Genomic DNA, 18,076 nt, shown 5'->3' with positions numbered 1-18,076 from the left:
ATACCATGGGCACATTACATTATTATTAACTACTTGTGGTCCCTTACATGACATGGGTTAACCACCTTATTTATTACTATGGCCCATCCCATTATTACATTATTACCTTGGGTACCACCCTTGGTACCCCATATTGTCCCCCCTAGGTATATAACATTCCACCCCCCTAAGCATGTTTCGTCCCCAAAACATGGGAAGAACACAAATAATAAGATCTACTCAAAAGAGTAGTCCACTGGTACCATGCACGTGCATCTAGCCATCCAAGAGAAAGGTGAATCGTCGATCTCGCTGGTGCCTCGCTCGCTTGAGATGGAAGTTGACCATGGCAGCTCTTCTGTGTTGATGTGTAGTGGGTGGATCTTCTCTCCTCGCTATCCGTCATGTGACTACTTGGTTTCCATCTTGATGGTTGTCTTGCGGGGTGATGTGGGTGATGATATGTTGAAGTTTTAACCCACGATGTCTTTTTCTTTAATTCACCCTGCTGTGGTGCCTGTTGTGGTGTCTTCTTTTCCAATATGACGTCAACCACTGAACCCTCATCAGATGTGTCAGTACCAGTAACCTGTTCTGCTTCAGCCTCTGTTTGTGTTTGATTATCGACCATCAACTGCTCATCATCTGATATGTCAGTCCCTGGAACATCTTCTGCGTCAACCTCCTTGGATTCTACCTGCTTATTAATGGAAATATCCTGTAATGTAATTTTCTTCTTTTTATACCATAGCTTCAGGAATTTCTTCTGCACATTAATATTGATTGTACCCGCAGATTCCATCCAAGGATATCCCAAAACAAGATCCATATTATCCATATCTGAAACATAAAAATCACCATGAAGCACATACTTATCCATAGAAAGCTTCAAATCCTTATAGATTTGAACATCCTTATCATCAACCTGTGTATGTTCAATTTGTTTTGCTGGGACTTGCAATTTTTTTGCCAAATTAACACTAATAAAATTATGTTTACAACTAGGATTGATAGAAACAATGATCTTCTCTTTCTGAATCAATCCATGAATCTGCAATAAGGATATACCAGTAGGAAGTACCCCTTTAGGTTCCATAGTATCCTTCTTTTCTGTAAAAATAAAATCTTTGCTAGGCAATGTGACCTGACGAGCTAACTGGCAAGCCTCCGTCCACGTGGAAGGGGGGTGAAATAGAACTTGAGCTTTGATGGCTTCTTTAAGACCGAAGATAAAACAGTCCTTGAAGAATGTATCTGTGAGACCCCTAGTGCGGAAGGCTAAGGCTTTAAAAGCGGTAATATATTCCTCCACTGTACCAGTCTGTCGGAGCTTAGTGAGACGACCCAAAAAAGAGTCTTCCTGTTCAAAGCGATCTAGGCCCGCCATCACAAAAATATTGGCGAAAAATTGAAATGGTCACAGATCCGTCAATATTGCTCAGAATCTCTATTATAACCTGTTTTTAGAAACGGAACAACCATTTTGCATCTGCCCATGTGATAGAAATCCTGATTCAGACACTAGAATTTCAGATCTGCGCTGCTACTCTCCCGGCGTCACCCAAAATTTCTGCAAAAAGAGCTGATTTTAAATCAGCGATATCTCCCTCATCCGGACTCCGATTCGACTGATTTTTTTTTTGAAATCATGTGTTTTTTCACAAAGATTCCAGATCTACAATTAGATTTTGCAGATATGGCACCAGGACTTCTAGATCTGCGCCGCAAACTCGCTGTCCTGAAAATTGTCTGCAACCCCACTGATTTTTAAATCAGCGATATCTCCTTCATCCGGACTCCGATTCAACTGATTTTTTTTTTGAATTTGGGTATTTTTTCACAAGGAATACAGATCTGTAATTAGATTCTGCAGATATGGCACCAAAACGTACAGATCTGATCTGCAATTTCGCCACCCAAAAATCCCTGCAAAAAATAAAAAAAATTCTCCACGGTTTGCCCAAGAAAGTGCTCCGATACCAATTGTTGTAGCTCTGATCCAAAAATATATGAGAATAGAAATAAACCCAAGAATAACAAGATCAAATATAGATAAATGCTTCTTTATTATCAAACCCTTAAGGTAGGGCAACACCATACATTCACTCCTTAAGGAAGGAGAACACTCCACAAGCCATATGCCTGTTCATACAATAATACTTCTCTTCATCTTCCTATCCTCCATGTGGAGTCTCTAGCCTCTATATAGGCCTCATACATACAATACCATGGGTTAACCACCTTATTTATTACTATGGCCCATCCCATTATTACATTATTACCTTGGGTACCACCCTTGGTACCCCATATTATCCCCCCTAGGTATATAACAAAATATGCCACTCATGTGGCTCATTTGATACAAGGAACTCGATGTTGGTGAGATGAATCACGTCTAAACAACACATAGAAGAGGGCCGAGTTTGACGAGCAGCGAGTACACTGACCCACAGGGAGGATGTCAAGCTACCAAGGAAGGATTACAAAGGAGGTCAAGCAATAGGCCATAGGTTGAATTCATTGTTCTACTCTAGCTAGCTTTGGAGAAGGAGTTTCCCCTATCCGAGTTGTAGGAGACCCCTTTGCCACTGTTTTGGATAACTTTTTTACTATTTTTGGATATTGGCCACAAGCTTAAAAAAGGCCCCAAATCTCTTGAGGAGGTTGAGTCCTATTGCAGGCCAAAGTCCTATGTTGTTTCGAGTCTGAATTAGTGATGAGGCCAAACCCTATTGAGATGAATAGTGCCACCTAAGAGCCTTTGTCGAGGTCGAGTCATAGTCCATTTAGACCACAAGGTTGTACGTATGTTTAAAGAGAAGTGACAATTGTGAATGATGATGATTTAGACCTCCATGCACTGTGATAGGCTATATGTTGGACCAAGTATTGTAGAATTGGGGTCGCAAGCCAAAAACACACAAAATTGTTGGGAAAAGTCAAACCAAAATCAAAGCTTAGGTGATTGTTGAGATGCCTAAAGTTGAAAAAGAGCAAGTGAGTATTGTGGCACTGTGACAATGGTATCAAAACATAACAAATAGTGGTGAAGTTATCCATGTGGTACGAGAATGGACACCAATCACAAGGAATAGCAGTTTAAAAGTATATTGGGCAGCCAACTATAATCGAAGATTGAAGAGTGTGAAACTTGGAAGAGGAAGACCAACATAGTGGAAGATCAATGTGTGACTAGCATAGTGGAAGAACAATATTGTGGAGCAATTAAGCAGCAGCTTGAAGCTTGTTGTACAGGTTGACCGAGGCAGGGAATCGAAAAAAGGAAAATAAGAATCGTTGTTGGCAGGTCCAAGGAACAATCTGAAGAAGTAGGTTGGTGCATATTAATCTGATGAGTTGGTGCTCAGCTAGGGGATTGGGTCTCCTATAGGTTAGTGCCTATGTATTTGTTGAGTTAGTGCTCAATTAGGGGATTGAAGTCTTCTATAGGTTGGTGCCTACAAAAGTTGTAAGTTGGTGCCTCCAAAAGAAGATGAAGGCAATCAAAAGAGTCAATCAGATCCAAAAGGTTAAACCATTGATTGTGAAGCACAATTTGTGGTTGCTCAAGAACAAATAGTCAGGCGCCGATAAGAAAATATAATGTTTAAAGAGTAGTTGCAAATACTTGAAGAAAAGAGACATAACATTGATGAAACAAAAGTTGTCCTCCTGAGATGTCAAGCGAACAAAGCAGAGAAGAGATAAGAAATATTGTCAAGTCAGTTGAAGGAAAAGGTTGAGGATTATGAGAAGTTAGAAGCAGAAGTTGATCAAAAACTGAAAGAGCAAGAGCAAAAACTTGAAGAATTCATCTCCTTGAAAATTCAGCTAGAAGAAGCTAAGAGAATAGAAGAAGTGATAAATATCCATCTGAAAGAAAAAAGAATAAAATTCTGAGAAACTTGAAGCAAAAATTGTGTCATTAAGGAATGAAGTAGATAAGCTCAACAAGAACTTATAAAATTCTAAAATGTTGGATGATATTCTCAGCAACCAAACATCACCATACCAGAAAACAGGTCTTGGATATGTGGATGAGATTTCATACAAAGAAGATGCAAGCATTAAGTCACCAAAAAATAAATTGAGGAAAATCCTGAAGGTCATGCTAATATTTTTCAAAGCCCCAACCACAGTGGAATCAAGGGAACAAATCAAGATGAGTTTGAAAGAGCTACTACATAAAGAAGTTATGTTGACGCCCTCAAGATTGTTGGTTGATGTAGCTCGGACAGGTGTTCTAGCCTAAGGTGTTGTTAGTGAGACTAGGAACACAAGAGCAGAAAATATCTCCAAGCCCAAGTTATTCTTTTGAATAGAAATGTCTTAATGAAATTAATTAATTAGTTTTAATTATTTTCCTAAGTTTTAACTTAGGAAAATAGATTAATTAATTAGCAAATATCGAGAGATGGTCGATTTTCCTTTAGAGACTTCTAGAAAAGTTTTTAAGTGATCTTAGCCATCGATTAAAACATCTCAGATCTAGATCTTGGATGTTGATCTCCCACTGAGAGATTATAAAGGAAATCGATGGGCAGCCTTGGAGATCAATTATCATTCTGATTTGGGTTGACACCAGCGAGGGTTTTAGCAGCAATTGAAGCAATGAAAATTTTCCAAGGTTTTCATTCATCAATATTCTTCTAGTTTTCTGAGATCCAAAGGAGGAATTCTTCCACAAATTTTCTACAAGTAGGCCGAGTTATTGAGGTCGTGAGGATTCCGGGAGGGTTTTGTTTTCTCTAAGAGAGGCCAAGATTCTTTGTGGAGGTCATATTTGCCAATAGGAGGTCGTAAAATTTCCAGGAGGGTTATACAAATTGCCAGAAGAGTCGGGAGGTTGATTCCATCAAGGCCGTGAGCATCAGAGGGTCCAAGAGCCGCATGGTGAGGTCGTCCGGGACGTATTTTCAAGTGTGAGGTCGTGTCACGTTGCAGAGGGAGGCCATGAACCTTTCAAGGGTTAGATCAACTTCTGAAGGTGAAGAAATATTTGTCGAGATTTGGCAAACAGTATTGTAATATTTATCAATTGCAAAATATGTTGAAGATTAATAAAACCCTCAAATCTGAAGAACTGATTTTCCCTTCGAGGTTTTTCCAGGGATGTTTTGTCCAAAAATATTGTGTGCATTCTGTGAATGGTTTTCTATTAGAGTTTGTGCAGTTTATTTTTGGTGAATATTGCAATCTTGTTTTTATTTAGTGTTTGCAATAAAATATTTTTTCTTAGAATTAAATACAATGGATAGTTACCAGTTCATTGCAATAAACAATAATTTTATCGATTTTTCACATGGTATCAACGCAGATTTGAACCGTCGAGGTTTCCCAGAGTAGATCAACACAGGGGTTTGGAAGAGGAAGCTAAGGGTTTAATACCCAGATTGATTTCTTTAGTTTGTTCCAGATTTAATCAGAGGAATTTTACCAGTGTTATTTTATGTTGAGAGGCCGACTTTTCAGCTAGGCCATGAGGGTTTTCGAAGGGTCATGTTACCCAAATCTGGCCGCATGTGTGGGGTGTTGCGGGCCAAAATACCCTAGGAGGGTTGAGAGGTTGAACCTGAGTCTTTTTGAGGAGGCTGCGACTTCCAAAGGCAAGGTCGTGAGGCCAGTTTTCTAGTCAAAGGCCACACAAGTAGGTCGTATTCTTTTCCAGGAAAGCTGAAAATTCTCAAAGACGCTAAGATCACTTGTAGAGGGAGACCATGAGGTTTTCCAGGTACATTTGTTAGCTAGTAGAAAATATATTTATTTTTTATTTTCTCTCGAGGGCTTCAGTAATGGCTTCATCAAGATTGAGGGACCAAGATTGGTTGGATGGTGCATCTAACTTTGATGTTTGGAAAATCTGGTGCCTTCTTATTTTGGAAGAGCATGGGCTAAAGGAGTTTGCTACAACACATATTGTTGTACCAACAGATCATATCATGTTGCATGACTACCGAAAAGATGATGCCAAGGTCGAGCATATTATTCTAGACGGGGTCAAGGGCCACATTGTTCCATGTTTGGCGGAAGAAAATATGGTCAAGAATATGTGGGATGCCATCAACAAGCTTTTCCTGGATAAAAATATGAATCAAAAAATGGTCCTAAGAGAGCCACTGAAAAGCACCAGACAAAATAAGGGAGAGAATGTTGTCAATTATCTCACTTGCATCAGGCAGTCAAAGATGAGCTAGCATCCATTGGAGAGAAGGTCGATGATGAAGAGCTTGTGAGAACAGCCCTGAATGGGTTGCTAAAGCAATGTGATGTTTTCACGCAAGTGGTTAGTATAAGATCTAATTTTCCTACTTAGGACCGCTTGTGGAACGACTTCACACGAGAGGAGCTTAGATTGAGCCTTGTGAAAGGAAACACTAGTACTAACAGTAATTTCGAACAGAAAGAAGATGACAGAGAGAATGTTGCTCTTGTGAGAAAGGGCAAAGCGAAGAAGGGATCCAATAAAGGGTCCAACTCCAAGGGGGGAAAGAAGTATATGTCGAAGATCAAGTGCTATGGTTGTCACGAGTTTGGCCATTACCACAACAATTGCCCGCAAAAGAAGAAAGGTGGCAGGAAGGTTAAGAAGGAGACAATGGCAGTCACAGATGAGCTTTCTGGACAGATAGAGGATGAGTTTGCACTCATCGCTTGCAACAACAATCCAAGAGAGTAGTGGCATAGTGGAATAGGCCATCGGGTACTCAAAATAACAAGTGTTCCAAATTTGAGCACGGAGCCCGATGGGGTACAACATAGAACACCTTCCCCACTAAGAGGGAGTGTTGGTTGATGTAGCTTAGACAGGTGTTCTAGCCTCAAGTGTTGTTAGTGAGGCTAGGAACATAAGAGCTGAAAATATCTCCAAGCCCAAGTTATTAATGGAAATCTCTTAATTAAATTAATTAATCAGTTAAAACTTAGGGAAATAGATTAATTAATTAGTAATAATTGAGACATGGTCGATTCTCCTTTAGGGACTTCTAGAAAAGTGTCTAAGTGATTTGAGCCATTAATTAGATCATTTCAGATCTAGATCTTGGTCGTTGATTTCTCAACGAAATATTACAAAGGAAATGGACGAGCAACATTGGAGATCAATGATCATTGTAATTGGGCTGAATACTAGCGAGTGTTTCAGCAACAGTTGAAGCAATGAATATTTTTTAGGCTTTTCGTTCATCAGTATTCCTCCAGTTTTCCGAGATTCGAAGGAGGAATTCTTGGAGTCTCGATGTGTAGATGCCTTGATGGACTAAGGCACTACTAGTGGGCAGTACAAAAGCGAAGGACCGGCAGGACAAGATACAACATAGAAGCTGCATAGATGTTATTTATTGTATCTTGTATACCATAGACTGTTGTATTATTTAGAATTTGGTTTAATATGATGAAGATTGGGATTGTACAATATTATACAATTTTGTTTAAAATTGTGTATATCATGCATATGTGATTTACTGCTTTATATTTTCGATGTGCAAAGTAGTTTATGGTTGAGATTCTTGGTTTGGTAGCGTCAGTGATTTTAAGACTCTAATCTAGACCCAAGGTCGTGGAAATTCAAACATGGAATCAGAGCATGTCTGAGCTACTTTGGAAGTAAGTAAATCAAATTTGTGCGCAACGAAGTATAGCGTGAGAGGGAGTTGGTCACATTGTTAGTGAAGGGTTCACTACAATGTCAAACTTGCAGGCAGGTATCTGATATGAGGACAGGTTACAGGGGTTGTCCAACTATAGTCCATGGAAGGAAAGAATCAAGTTGATCTTACAGGTCAACAGGATCTGGGATTTTGCCGAGAAAGAGATCAAGAACTCAACCGACCCTAAGGAGCTGGAAATATGGGAAGATTTGGATGTGAGGGCGAGACTGGTCACCCTAGATGGTGTGAGGGATGCCCTAATACCTCATTTGTCCGAGAAGAACACTACACATGAGATGTGGGTGTCTCTTCAAAATTTGTTCCAGAATGAGAACGAGAACCGAGTATTGGTATTGGAGGATAAGTTGAAGTCCACCAAGATGTTAAAGGGTGAAAGCGTGACCTCGTATCTGATGAGATTGTCTCGGGTCAAAGATGAGCTTGCTGCCATCGGTGTGACTGTCTCTGATGGAGATATGGTAAGGATTGCCTTGAAAGGGTTCACCGACGAATGGAAGCCCTTGATCAAAGGAATCATTGCTAGGGAGAGGCTACCAGACTGGGATAGATTGTGGGATGACTTCATACAAGAAGAGTTGTGAGACGAGGATCTTCAGTGAAAGCAAAAACCTTCAGATGATGGCATGGCACTCGCATCATGAATGAAGGCTAAGCAAAAGAAGGACTTGAGTAAGGTCAATTGTTTCAATTGTAGCAAGATGGGTCATTTTTCGTCAAGATGTCCGATGAAGAAGAAGGGAAATGATGAGAAGAAGAAAGGAAAGCAAGTTGTTGGTGTTGCCACTTCCACAAAGATGGATGATCTCTCCAGGAGATTAGAAGAGGAGGAATTTGCTATGATTTCTCATTTCTCGCAAAGAACTATCACGGAGGATGGATGGTACGTGGACAGTGGTGCGACGAAGCATATGACATGGTCACAGGAGGTTTTTGAGACTCTAGCTGGATGGGACTCGAAATTGCACATGGTGTTGGGCGACAAGAGTCAGTTGGAGATCCGAGGATCGGGCATTGTGCCATTCAAGATGGAGACAGGACGTATCATGCGGGTCTAGGATATATTGTTTGTACCTCTGAAACCAAATTCGTTCAAACAGGTCGACGTGTCCCGAATCCGACGAATCGAACACGATTCATGCCAATTCGTGTCCGGAAATCGGGACATGTCGTGTTCGACTGGGACATGATCGAATCCAGATCGTGTCCCAATCAGACACATCGTGTCCCAATCGGACACATCGTGCCCCGATTTCCGGACACAAATCCGGAAAAAAGGGACCCGCGCAGCCATAAAAAGGCGAAAATTCTTGTTCTTTTCATCATTTTCACTCATCTCTTTTGCAATAGGTGGTTGTGCGTTTGCTGTGAGGAGTATGGAGCAAGGAGCAAAGGGTGTGGGAGCGTTTTCAAGGAGATTCAATCAACAACTAAGTGCATTTCCTCTCTATTTCTTTGCATTTGTATTAAAACAGTTTGCATATGCATTTCTTTCACAAATTTGTGCATTTTTCGTTTATTTTTTTACAGTATTCATGGCTCAATCAAGGGCAGCAGGTAAGGGGCAAAGGAAGGGGAGGAATATCCCCATTGGAGATGCCCCTCCTCCCCCAATTTCATCAGAGTCTGTTGCAAGTATTCCCTCTATTGCAAGTAATGTTGAGGGAAGGCTTCCTCCTATAAAGGTAACATTGAGAAATATCAAATATCCCTTGCAGAAATATGTCACAAGAGAGGAAGGCCAAGCAGCAGAGTGAAGGGAGGAGGCAATGTGAATTGGAGATTCAACTTTTGCCACAGTACTTTCACAAGCACATATTTTCGTATGAAAGGCCATTTTTTGGCTTTACCAGGTTGTGAAGTTGGAGCTTGTACAAAAGTTCCTTTACACAAGAGGAAAGAAATGGAAAGAGAGTTCAATGTTGGTATGGCAAATGTGGCTTCAAAATCAAAAAAACCAAGAATGATGGACCCCTTCTATTTTTGAGGAAAGGAAGCAACAAATTCCCATTTGAGAGTTCTAGTGGGGGACAAGCAGCAAAAAGAAAGGCAATTTCACTTGGTCCAATGGACAAGATTTTTCAAAAGGAGAAACAGGAAGAGCTTGATCTCACCATTGCCTTTTTTTTCTATCAAAACTTCATATCCTTTAATGTTGCACGCTCACCTCTATTTATTGAGATGTGCCGAGCTCTAACTCAAGGGGATCCATCATGGTATGTGCCTCCTGGTTCAGAGAAGCTTAGAACCACATTGTTGACGAAGGCAAAAAAAGAGGTGCAAAAAATGCTTGAGCCTATTAAAGCATCATGGCCAACATCTGGGGTTAGCATTGTTTTTGATGGATGGACAGATCCAGCATGACACCCACTCATCAACTTCATGGTGTCTTCCTTGAATGGTCCAGTTTTCTTGAAAGCAGTGGATACACTTGGAGAATACAAGGATGCACAATATATGGGTGAGTTGTTTATTAAAGTTATTGAAGATGTAGGTGTTGATTCTTGTGTGCAAATCATTACAGATAATGCACCTGTTTGCAAGGTTGTTGGCATGATTGTGGAAGCTAAATATCCACAAGTGTTTTGGACACCTTTCATTGTCCATTCATTGAACTTAGCACTGAAATCCATTGCTTCTGATGTGCTTTGGATTGGTAACATTATTGACGATGCACAGCATATCCGTAACTTTGTACAAAATCATACAAATGCCCTCACTATCTACAAGGACTACAACAATCTATCATTGTTGAAGATTGCGGATACACGGTTTGCCTCTTCATTCATCATGTTGAAGAGGTTGAGGGAGGTCAAGACCGCTCTTGGGGCCATGGTTATATAAGATTTTTCGTCTTCTTGGAGAAAGACAGATCAAGTAGCCTCTAAAAGAGTGAAGGACACAGTGCTAGATGATGCTTGGTGGGAGAGGGTAGATCTACTTATTCAGATCATCGACCCTATCATTTCTTTGCTTCGATTTGCGAATATAGACAAACCCATCCTAGAAGAGGTTTATGAGGGATGGGATTCCATGATTGAGTTTGGGAGGAGCCTTATTTTATAGAGTGCCTCGAGTATGAGACATCACCAGAGGCCTTATGTGGTATTATACAGGATATTCTTGTCAGCAGATGGGACAAGAATTGCACACCTTTACATTGCTTGGCTCACTCATGGTTGAATGGTGGACCTTCCCGCAGATTCCCTACTCACATAGATGGTGAAATCTCACAAGGGAGGAAAGATGCATTCAGGCGGGTTTTTCAGGATAGAGCATTCCTTGATGAGGTGGAGGATGCCTTTGCAGAGTTTTCCACTAGCATTGGTCGATTTGCAGGATATGATGTGATTAGAGACAGGGAGGCTAAGAAGCCATATTCTTGGTGGGAAAATCATGGGGCAACAAGCCCTCTTCTACAACAGTTAGCCATGAGGCTCCTCTCTCAAGTGACTTCATCCTCTTGTCGCGAGAGGAATTGGAGCACATATGTGAATTTGTATAGTGTTAAGAAGAGCAGGCTTGAGCAGTCCAGGGCAAAGACAATGGTGTAGGTGCACACCAACCTTCGTCTTATTTACAGACAGAGGGAAGAGTGGTTGAAGGGAAAGACAAAGATGTGGGATGTCTTCCCTGATGATATGGGTCTAGACAGCAGTATTCAGTTGGCATTGGCCAAAATGGATCTCAATGATCCAGTGCTAGAGACTGTTAGATTTGATGATGGTGATACTGTAGAGGGGTCATCCTCCACACCAACAGATGTAGAGGCGACTTTGGATACAGGGGAGGAAGACGCAGCAGAGGAGAGCAATGGTGACCATAATGATGAGGACAGTGATGCTAATTTTGATGATGACTATGAGGATTGATGACTCCTGAGTCCTGAGCTACCTACTGCCTTGAGGCTTGTATACTTGTAGTTGTTTTGTATTTTCTATTTCTATTTGCGATTGGCATTGCACTACCTATGTAACACATTTTGATTTTGATGACTTAATGAGAAAACTACAGCTGTCAGTGTCTTTATCTTACTATCTTGTCTTTCTCCTATTGGATCATTGATGAATTGAATACGTATTATGAATCATGATTTATCATTTATGAATTTAGAATTTATGATTTATCATTTATGTGACATGTCACAAATTACAATTGTATTTGAATTTTGTATGTACTATGCATGTTATAATTTTACTTACTTTGTAAATAGTAAAACTTACATCTAGATGAAGATATATGTTTGAAATCAATGAATTTGTATCATGAATGAGAATTTGTGTAAGAAATATCTAATTTTTAAAATATATATATATATATATATATATAAAATTAAAAAATATATAACGTATCCGAACGTGTCATGTTCCGGGGAGTCAACGTGTCCGAATCCGACACTCGAATTCCCGTATCTGACGAATCCCGAATCCACGTGTCAAGTTACTTAGGTTTGTACCAGGACTCGAATATAGCGTGATTTCCGTCTCGATGATCGAGAGAAAAGGGTTTGACGTCTTGTTCCAGGATGGGAATGCAAGACTCAGGCTCAGAGGCTCTAAGTCCGATGGGATTGTACTTGGAGTTAGAGAGCTTGGTCTCTACAGGTTGACGACCAAGCCTATGGATCATGGAAAGAAGTAGGTGGAGTAGGTACAGGTTCCAGAGAAGCAAAAGCAGGTGCAGGTGCAGATGCAGGCTTCAGAGGAGAAGATACAGGTTCCTGAGAAGAAGGTACACTTTCCCGAGAAGGTCCAGATTACAGAGACTCAGAGAGAGTCTAGTTCGACAGGGAGCTCGCAGATTCAGAGGGAGACTCTGCAACCCAAGAAGAGCGTGTGGTCAATGGTGAGCAAGGGAGCTCCTACAACTGCCAAGAAGGAATCATGGAACGAGTAGAAGACGTTACAGGATAACAAGAAGAAGCAGGTTGCTTCCTGCAATGATAGCGACACTTCTGAGAAGGGCGTAGTTCACCGTACAGGGATTGCTGCGATTGTGAGCGCCAAGAGTTGGGCAAGTGTTACAAGCAGTGATGATGATGACAAGATACTTCCTAGTCTTGGAAGTACCTCCCTCGCTAAGAGGGAGTGTTGATTTGTGTAGCTTGGGAGGTACTCCAAGCCCTAAGGTTCAGGGTTTGGAGGGAAAATCACCACAAGGGCAGCTTGTGGGCTTGGAACCCAAGTGTGGGGTTTTGGCACCCATCGAGATTTGGGACAAAACGATGATGGATTTACGACATGTGATGGATGAGGATGATAGTGCTTGGAAAGACGATTCCAACGCAATGAAAATCGTTCGAATCTGAGTTGTCGTTATAGAGATATTGATTTTTGAAGTTGACAAATTAATTATTCGTTGTCAAGTAGGCCGACTTGATGTAAAAGAGAGCCAATAGACGTGTCACTTCAAATGAGACGTTGGGCCTTAAAAGCCTATAAATTAAGGATGATTTGAGGCTATTTGAGGCATCCGTTGTGTGGCAATACATCTCCAACTGAGCTCTGAAATTTCAGTGAAGCAAGGAGACTTAACGACAACGTGGAGAAGCCCTGGGAACAGCGTGGAAGTTTTTTGTTGTTGTAGGCACAACGTGGGGAAAGAGAGGTTGTTTTGACATGATTAGGGTTGTTCTTGGGCTCGTTTTCAGGATAGAAATGGAGCTAAACCGCAGTGGGAAGGAGACTTAAAGACATCGTGAAAGAGGCATGAAAAGAGCAGCGTGGATTTTTTGTTTGCTGTAGGTGACAGTGTGCAGGAGAAGGGCTATTTTAAGGTATGAACAGGGTTGTCTTAAGTGCGGATTAGGGCCAAATTGAAGGGTTGTGTAGGCCGAGGAGAACAGGAGGATAATGTTGTTGTTTGAGGGTGTTGTTTGGGTCTATTGAGGAGACCGAAGTTACAGCAAGTTGTTGAGCTAGGCCGAAGGCCATAGCCAACAACTTGAGGCTATTCCAAGTAGCCTTGAGGTGGACAAGGCAGAACAGGGACAGCGTGGCACTCAGAGGGTCTTTTCTAGGTGAAACACAGCCCTAGAAGTGTGTAGATTGCTGACAGCGTGGAGGTTGAGGATTGCATATTGTGCGCTAACCAGAATTGCAGAGTGCAATAGTCAAGCGAGGTGAACAACAGTGTTTTGGAGAGATGCATTGGGTCAAAGCTTGACCTTGTTTGGATCAGTTTGTTGAGCAGTTTGTTGGTGCCATGTGGATGACATTCCGTGGTGGTGAAGTGTCATCTTAGGAGCAGAATCGACATTGAGTTGATTCGGTGTCATAGAGCTGATTGGAGGGTAGCGAGTTGGCTACCCATAAGTAGCCCTAGAGCAGCAGACAAGAAGGACGTTGTTGGTGCGTGATTTGGTGAAGTTTGCAGCGTGAAGAGCAGCAATTTGATGGACTAAAGTGACTGCTAGATTGGAAAATTGGAGCTCAGGAATTAGGCCTACCCAGAGAGCAGTTGATGAGCCTGTGTTCATTGTAGCAAACATGACTTGCAGCAGTGATAGGAGGCAGCCCTCTTGGAGTCTCGATGTGTAGATGCCTTGATGGACTAAGGCACTGCTAGTGAGCGATACGGAAGGACAAGATACAACATAGAAGCTGCAGTGACGTTTATCATTGTATCTTGTATACCATAGACTATTGTATTATTCATAATTTAGTTTAACATAACGAAGATTGGGATTGTACAATATTGTACAATTTTGTTTAAAACTGTGTATATCGTGCATATGTGATTTACTACTTTATATTTCCGTTGTGCAAAGTAGTTTATGGTTGAGATTCTTGGTTTGGTAGCGTCAGTGATCTTAAGACTCTAACCTAGACCCAAGGTCATGGAAATTCAACATAGTAATCAAAAGATGCAGATATCAAAGCATTTCCATCAATAACAAAGGCGGAGCTAAGTACAGTTGCATCCAAGGGGCATTTATGCCACCAAAATTAACCCAAGACTTCAATCTAGCCTTACCTGTTTCCCCTACATTATCATAGGTACATCTAACACCAGGGAGCAAGCTCATCAAGGTTTGATCCTAGTCATCATCATGGTAAGCTCTCAGCCTGATCACTAGACCATGCCCCACTAAGAAAGGGGCATCAAAATGTTGTTGAAACAATTGAAAAGCAATAAATTGTCGTAAATACACAAAAAAAGAGAGAAATCAAATTGTAGATGGAAATACAACAATTACAAAGAATCAAATTGAAAGATATAAAATTTTCCATGGAGGATAAACATGCTCCCTGATAACATCTACCTTTCAAAAGTAAGAAAACAATACTCGAGAACCTACAAATGTAGTATCTCACCACTTCAGCGATTTTCTTAATCATTGATGCCGGATTTGAACTCAAACCCTTCACTAATGCGATTGTAAATTGCTTCAATTTTGCTACTCTCTTATCCTTCTCGGCATCTACAAGAATTGCATCTGCTCTAACACTTTCAGGGCCTAACGCAGACAACTCATTTGGAGTTGGAATTGCAGAAAACCGTGCCCTCAATTTTGCATCCTGCACAGTAAATTCAAAACATGTAAACCCTTAAATATTGAAAATGTAACTACACATACTAGATAAATAATTAATCCAGCATACAAAATGCATATACAATAAGTAGAATCAAAAACCATGAAAGAGCTCAAGCACTAAAGGATCAACTATTTATACCCAGTTATCAAGGGATCAACTCTAATAGGAACCATATCCTGCTCGGAACCATTTAGTGCACCCAAAACAGATGGATCAAATACCCTTGAACTAAAATGTTGAATGTTTCCTTATTGCAAAGCCAATCTGCAGTACTGAACAGAATGGCTACATCTTTATTCATGTCCCTTATCTGGGACTTCTAACGCACAATTCCTTGACACTGAATCAAAAAATGGCTAAGAGAAGTTCAATTACCTCATATGAACAGTATTGAACATTAAACAACCACAAGGCCAACCTAGCCATCATGCTAGCCAATAAGACTATGCGGCCACATGACTTCCGAAGATTCAGACAGGTGTAAAATCATGATATTAGTGCCTCTACACTTGTAACTGTCCGACTGCTCAAAGGAGGATCCAGCCCTAAAGATGAAACATATCAGCAAACTGGTAGCCATATCTTAGCAAATTTACCTGAGATATACTTAAGGATAGTTTAACTGAAATTGGCATCTCAGTATTCATGTATAAAGGTACTGTGCACTCTACAACAGATAAATCATGAAATAGGGATTTATATTTGCAACCTCATTTCCACTGTAAACCCATATACATGCATTACATTCGTTAATTATATTTCATTTTGACAGTGGAGACCATACTATGTTTTACATTTTGTAATAAATATTTTGCAATGAGAAAAGAACTCATTGAGGCTCACTATCAGGAAAATGAATCATATACATATATGACAGCAGTTTTCTTTTCTTGTCCTTTAGTCTGAAGACTGTATTGAAAAGGTCATACATTCACTACCATGATAGACTAGTGGTGTAGATCTCCCAAGCCACAGTAATAACATGGGTGCCTAAGAAGCATGGAGTTGCATTTGAACCCTGAACTTTGCCAGCACTATAAAAAGAATTGTAGACAGATGACAGGTCCAAAAATTCAAATGTATGTCAGCCAAAGTAGATGTATTTGCAAACTATAAAGAAACTTTCCTTCTAAGTGTGAAACTCACCTTTTAATTCCTCAATATCTATCCATCTATCTAGCATATCTATGAATATACAAACGCCCAACACATACACATATTAAATGGACAGATTAATTAGAGTAAAATAATGCGAATATTAACCAATATACTGAATCCCACATATTTGAAATCAAGCTGGCTGTAGTCTAATGATCAACAGGACTGCAAATTCATTCTCGGAGCTCACAGAGATATATATCCAAATGTACATCACAGTCACAGAATACTCCTCACACTATAGCCCAAGGGGCTAGCTCAATCAGTTGTTGCCAATGTTGTTGGGCATTTGTCCAATTTTGAGCAAGAAGGTGTCTAGTTCCAAAACCCCTGGGTGAGGTGCACTAGTCTGCACCAGTGGACTTACAAGGGATGTCATCCACAAATGTAGAGAAGTTTCTCTTGAGTTGCTACATGAGGTTTACCTGGAAAATTGGAAAACTCCTCAGACTCATATTTGCTATGTGCAATTTATATAACTTACCCAAACTGCATCTGACTGACACACTCTCAAATCAGTTCCTAGATCAAGTATTGCTGGCGTAGTCTTTCCAATTCTTGACATCAACCAAGAATCTCTATGACCACTTAATAAATCAACATATAATTTGACTTATGTATGTCATCCAATTTCAACATTTCATGGCATCTTAATATTTATCACTATGGAACTTCTGGTTTCTAGAATTGTTAAATTTCCTACAATCCCTCATACACAAGAAGTTTAATGGATCGAATATTGGACAAACAAAAAAACAATAACTTTGATACTTTCATGATATCTTTTACAATAACAGACAGACCTACGCATGGGAAAGAGACAGAAAATGGATTTGCACTTGTTGACAATTGGAGTGGCACCTGAGAATTATCTGAATACTCCATGCCCAAGGATGTACCAAAGGATGCTTGTACCATCAGTCATCGTCATATTACCAGGGTTTTTCAACTCTACTTCTTATCATCATTTTCTGTTGTACCCAGATTCCACAAGCCCTGCGGGGAAATATAATAAGTGATGCTAGTATGAGGAGTGTTGAGTCATGTAACAGGCCTAGGTAGCTTGGGACCTTGTCTTCAAGTGATTATTACTCTGGAAGGTTTTTTCTACTTGGTTAATTATCATCTCCCTACCAGGACTTAATAATTAATTGAGTTTTTTCCTCCAAATATACCCCAAAGCCTAAGTACGGCTTGACGATGAGGCCTTGGGTGCGTCCCGACTCCCAGTGCCTATGATCAAATTGTAATAAAATTTGTATATGATGCGTAATAAGTGTTGTCTAGAGAAGTTGTATGGGGTATGAATAATAAAAATTGCGCCTCACTCTCAACTTTCTACTATGACACACTTTGAGGGGTTAAAAATGTGTTCTAGACCCTCAAAACCCACTTTTCCTAAGTTTAGTGGAAAAAGTGGCAATAAATTAAACCAGAAATAAATTAAATGGAGAGAAATAAATTGCTCCATGTGACAAAATGACATGGAAATGACTTGGAAATTATCCCAAGTCAAAGAGTTGAGTCAAGGGACATGTGGAGGATGATTGAGCACATTACATCATGAGTGCACCACTCCCACAAGAAAATTGAATTTCTGGCATTTAATTGAGAAGTTACTTATGTGGAAAATCGAACTTTTGGAAGAGTTACTGCACACAGAGGAATATTTGATGCATGATTTTGCGGAGGCTTGGCTCACCTTAGCTGCGCTTGTTCTACACTTGGGAATTCGAG

At 40.4% G+C, this 18,076-nt stretch overlaps 1 protein-coding gene across 4 annotated transcripts in view; it reads right to left on the bottom strand.

Annotated features, from left to right (window-relative positions):
- The window catches only part of LOC149140189 (serine/threonine-protein kinase EDR1-like), a 499,775-nt gene that overhangs the window by 363,153 nt on the left and 118,546 nt on the right, over nt 1–18,076 (bottom strand). For all 4 annotated transcript variants that reach the window (XM_089447023.1, XM_089447024.1, XM_089447025.1 and 1 more), the window contains exon 6: nt 14,960–15,163. In XM_089447023.1, coding sequence (XP_089303149.1) covers nt 14,960–15,163 — 204 coding nt within the window. The remainder of the gene's footprint in view (nt 1–14,959; nt 15,164–18,076) is intronic.

Source organism: Pinus tabuliformis, chromosome X (genome assembly GCF_031772625.1).
Source record: "Pinus tabuliformis cultivar Carrire ecotype Pingquan chromosome X, CPIR1, whole genome shotgun sequence".
NCBI lineage: Eukaryota > Viridiplantae > Streptophyta > Pinopsida > Pinales > Pinaceae > Pinus > Pinus tabuliformis.
The sequence above is the reverse complement of the archived record's forward strand: the minus strand, read 5'-3'. Positions and strand labels throughout refer to the sequence as shown.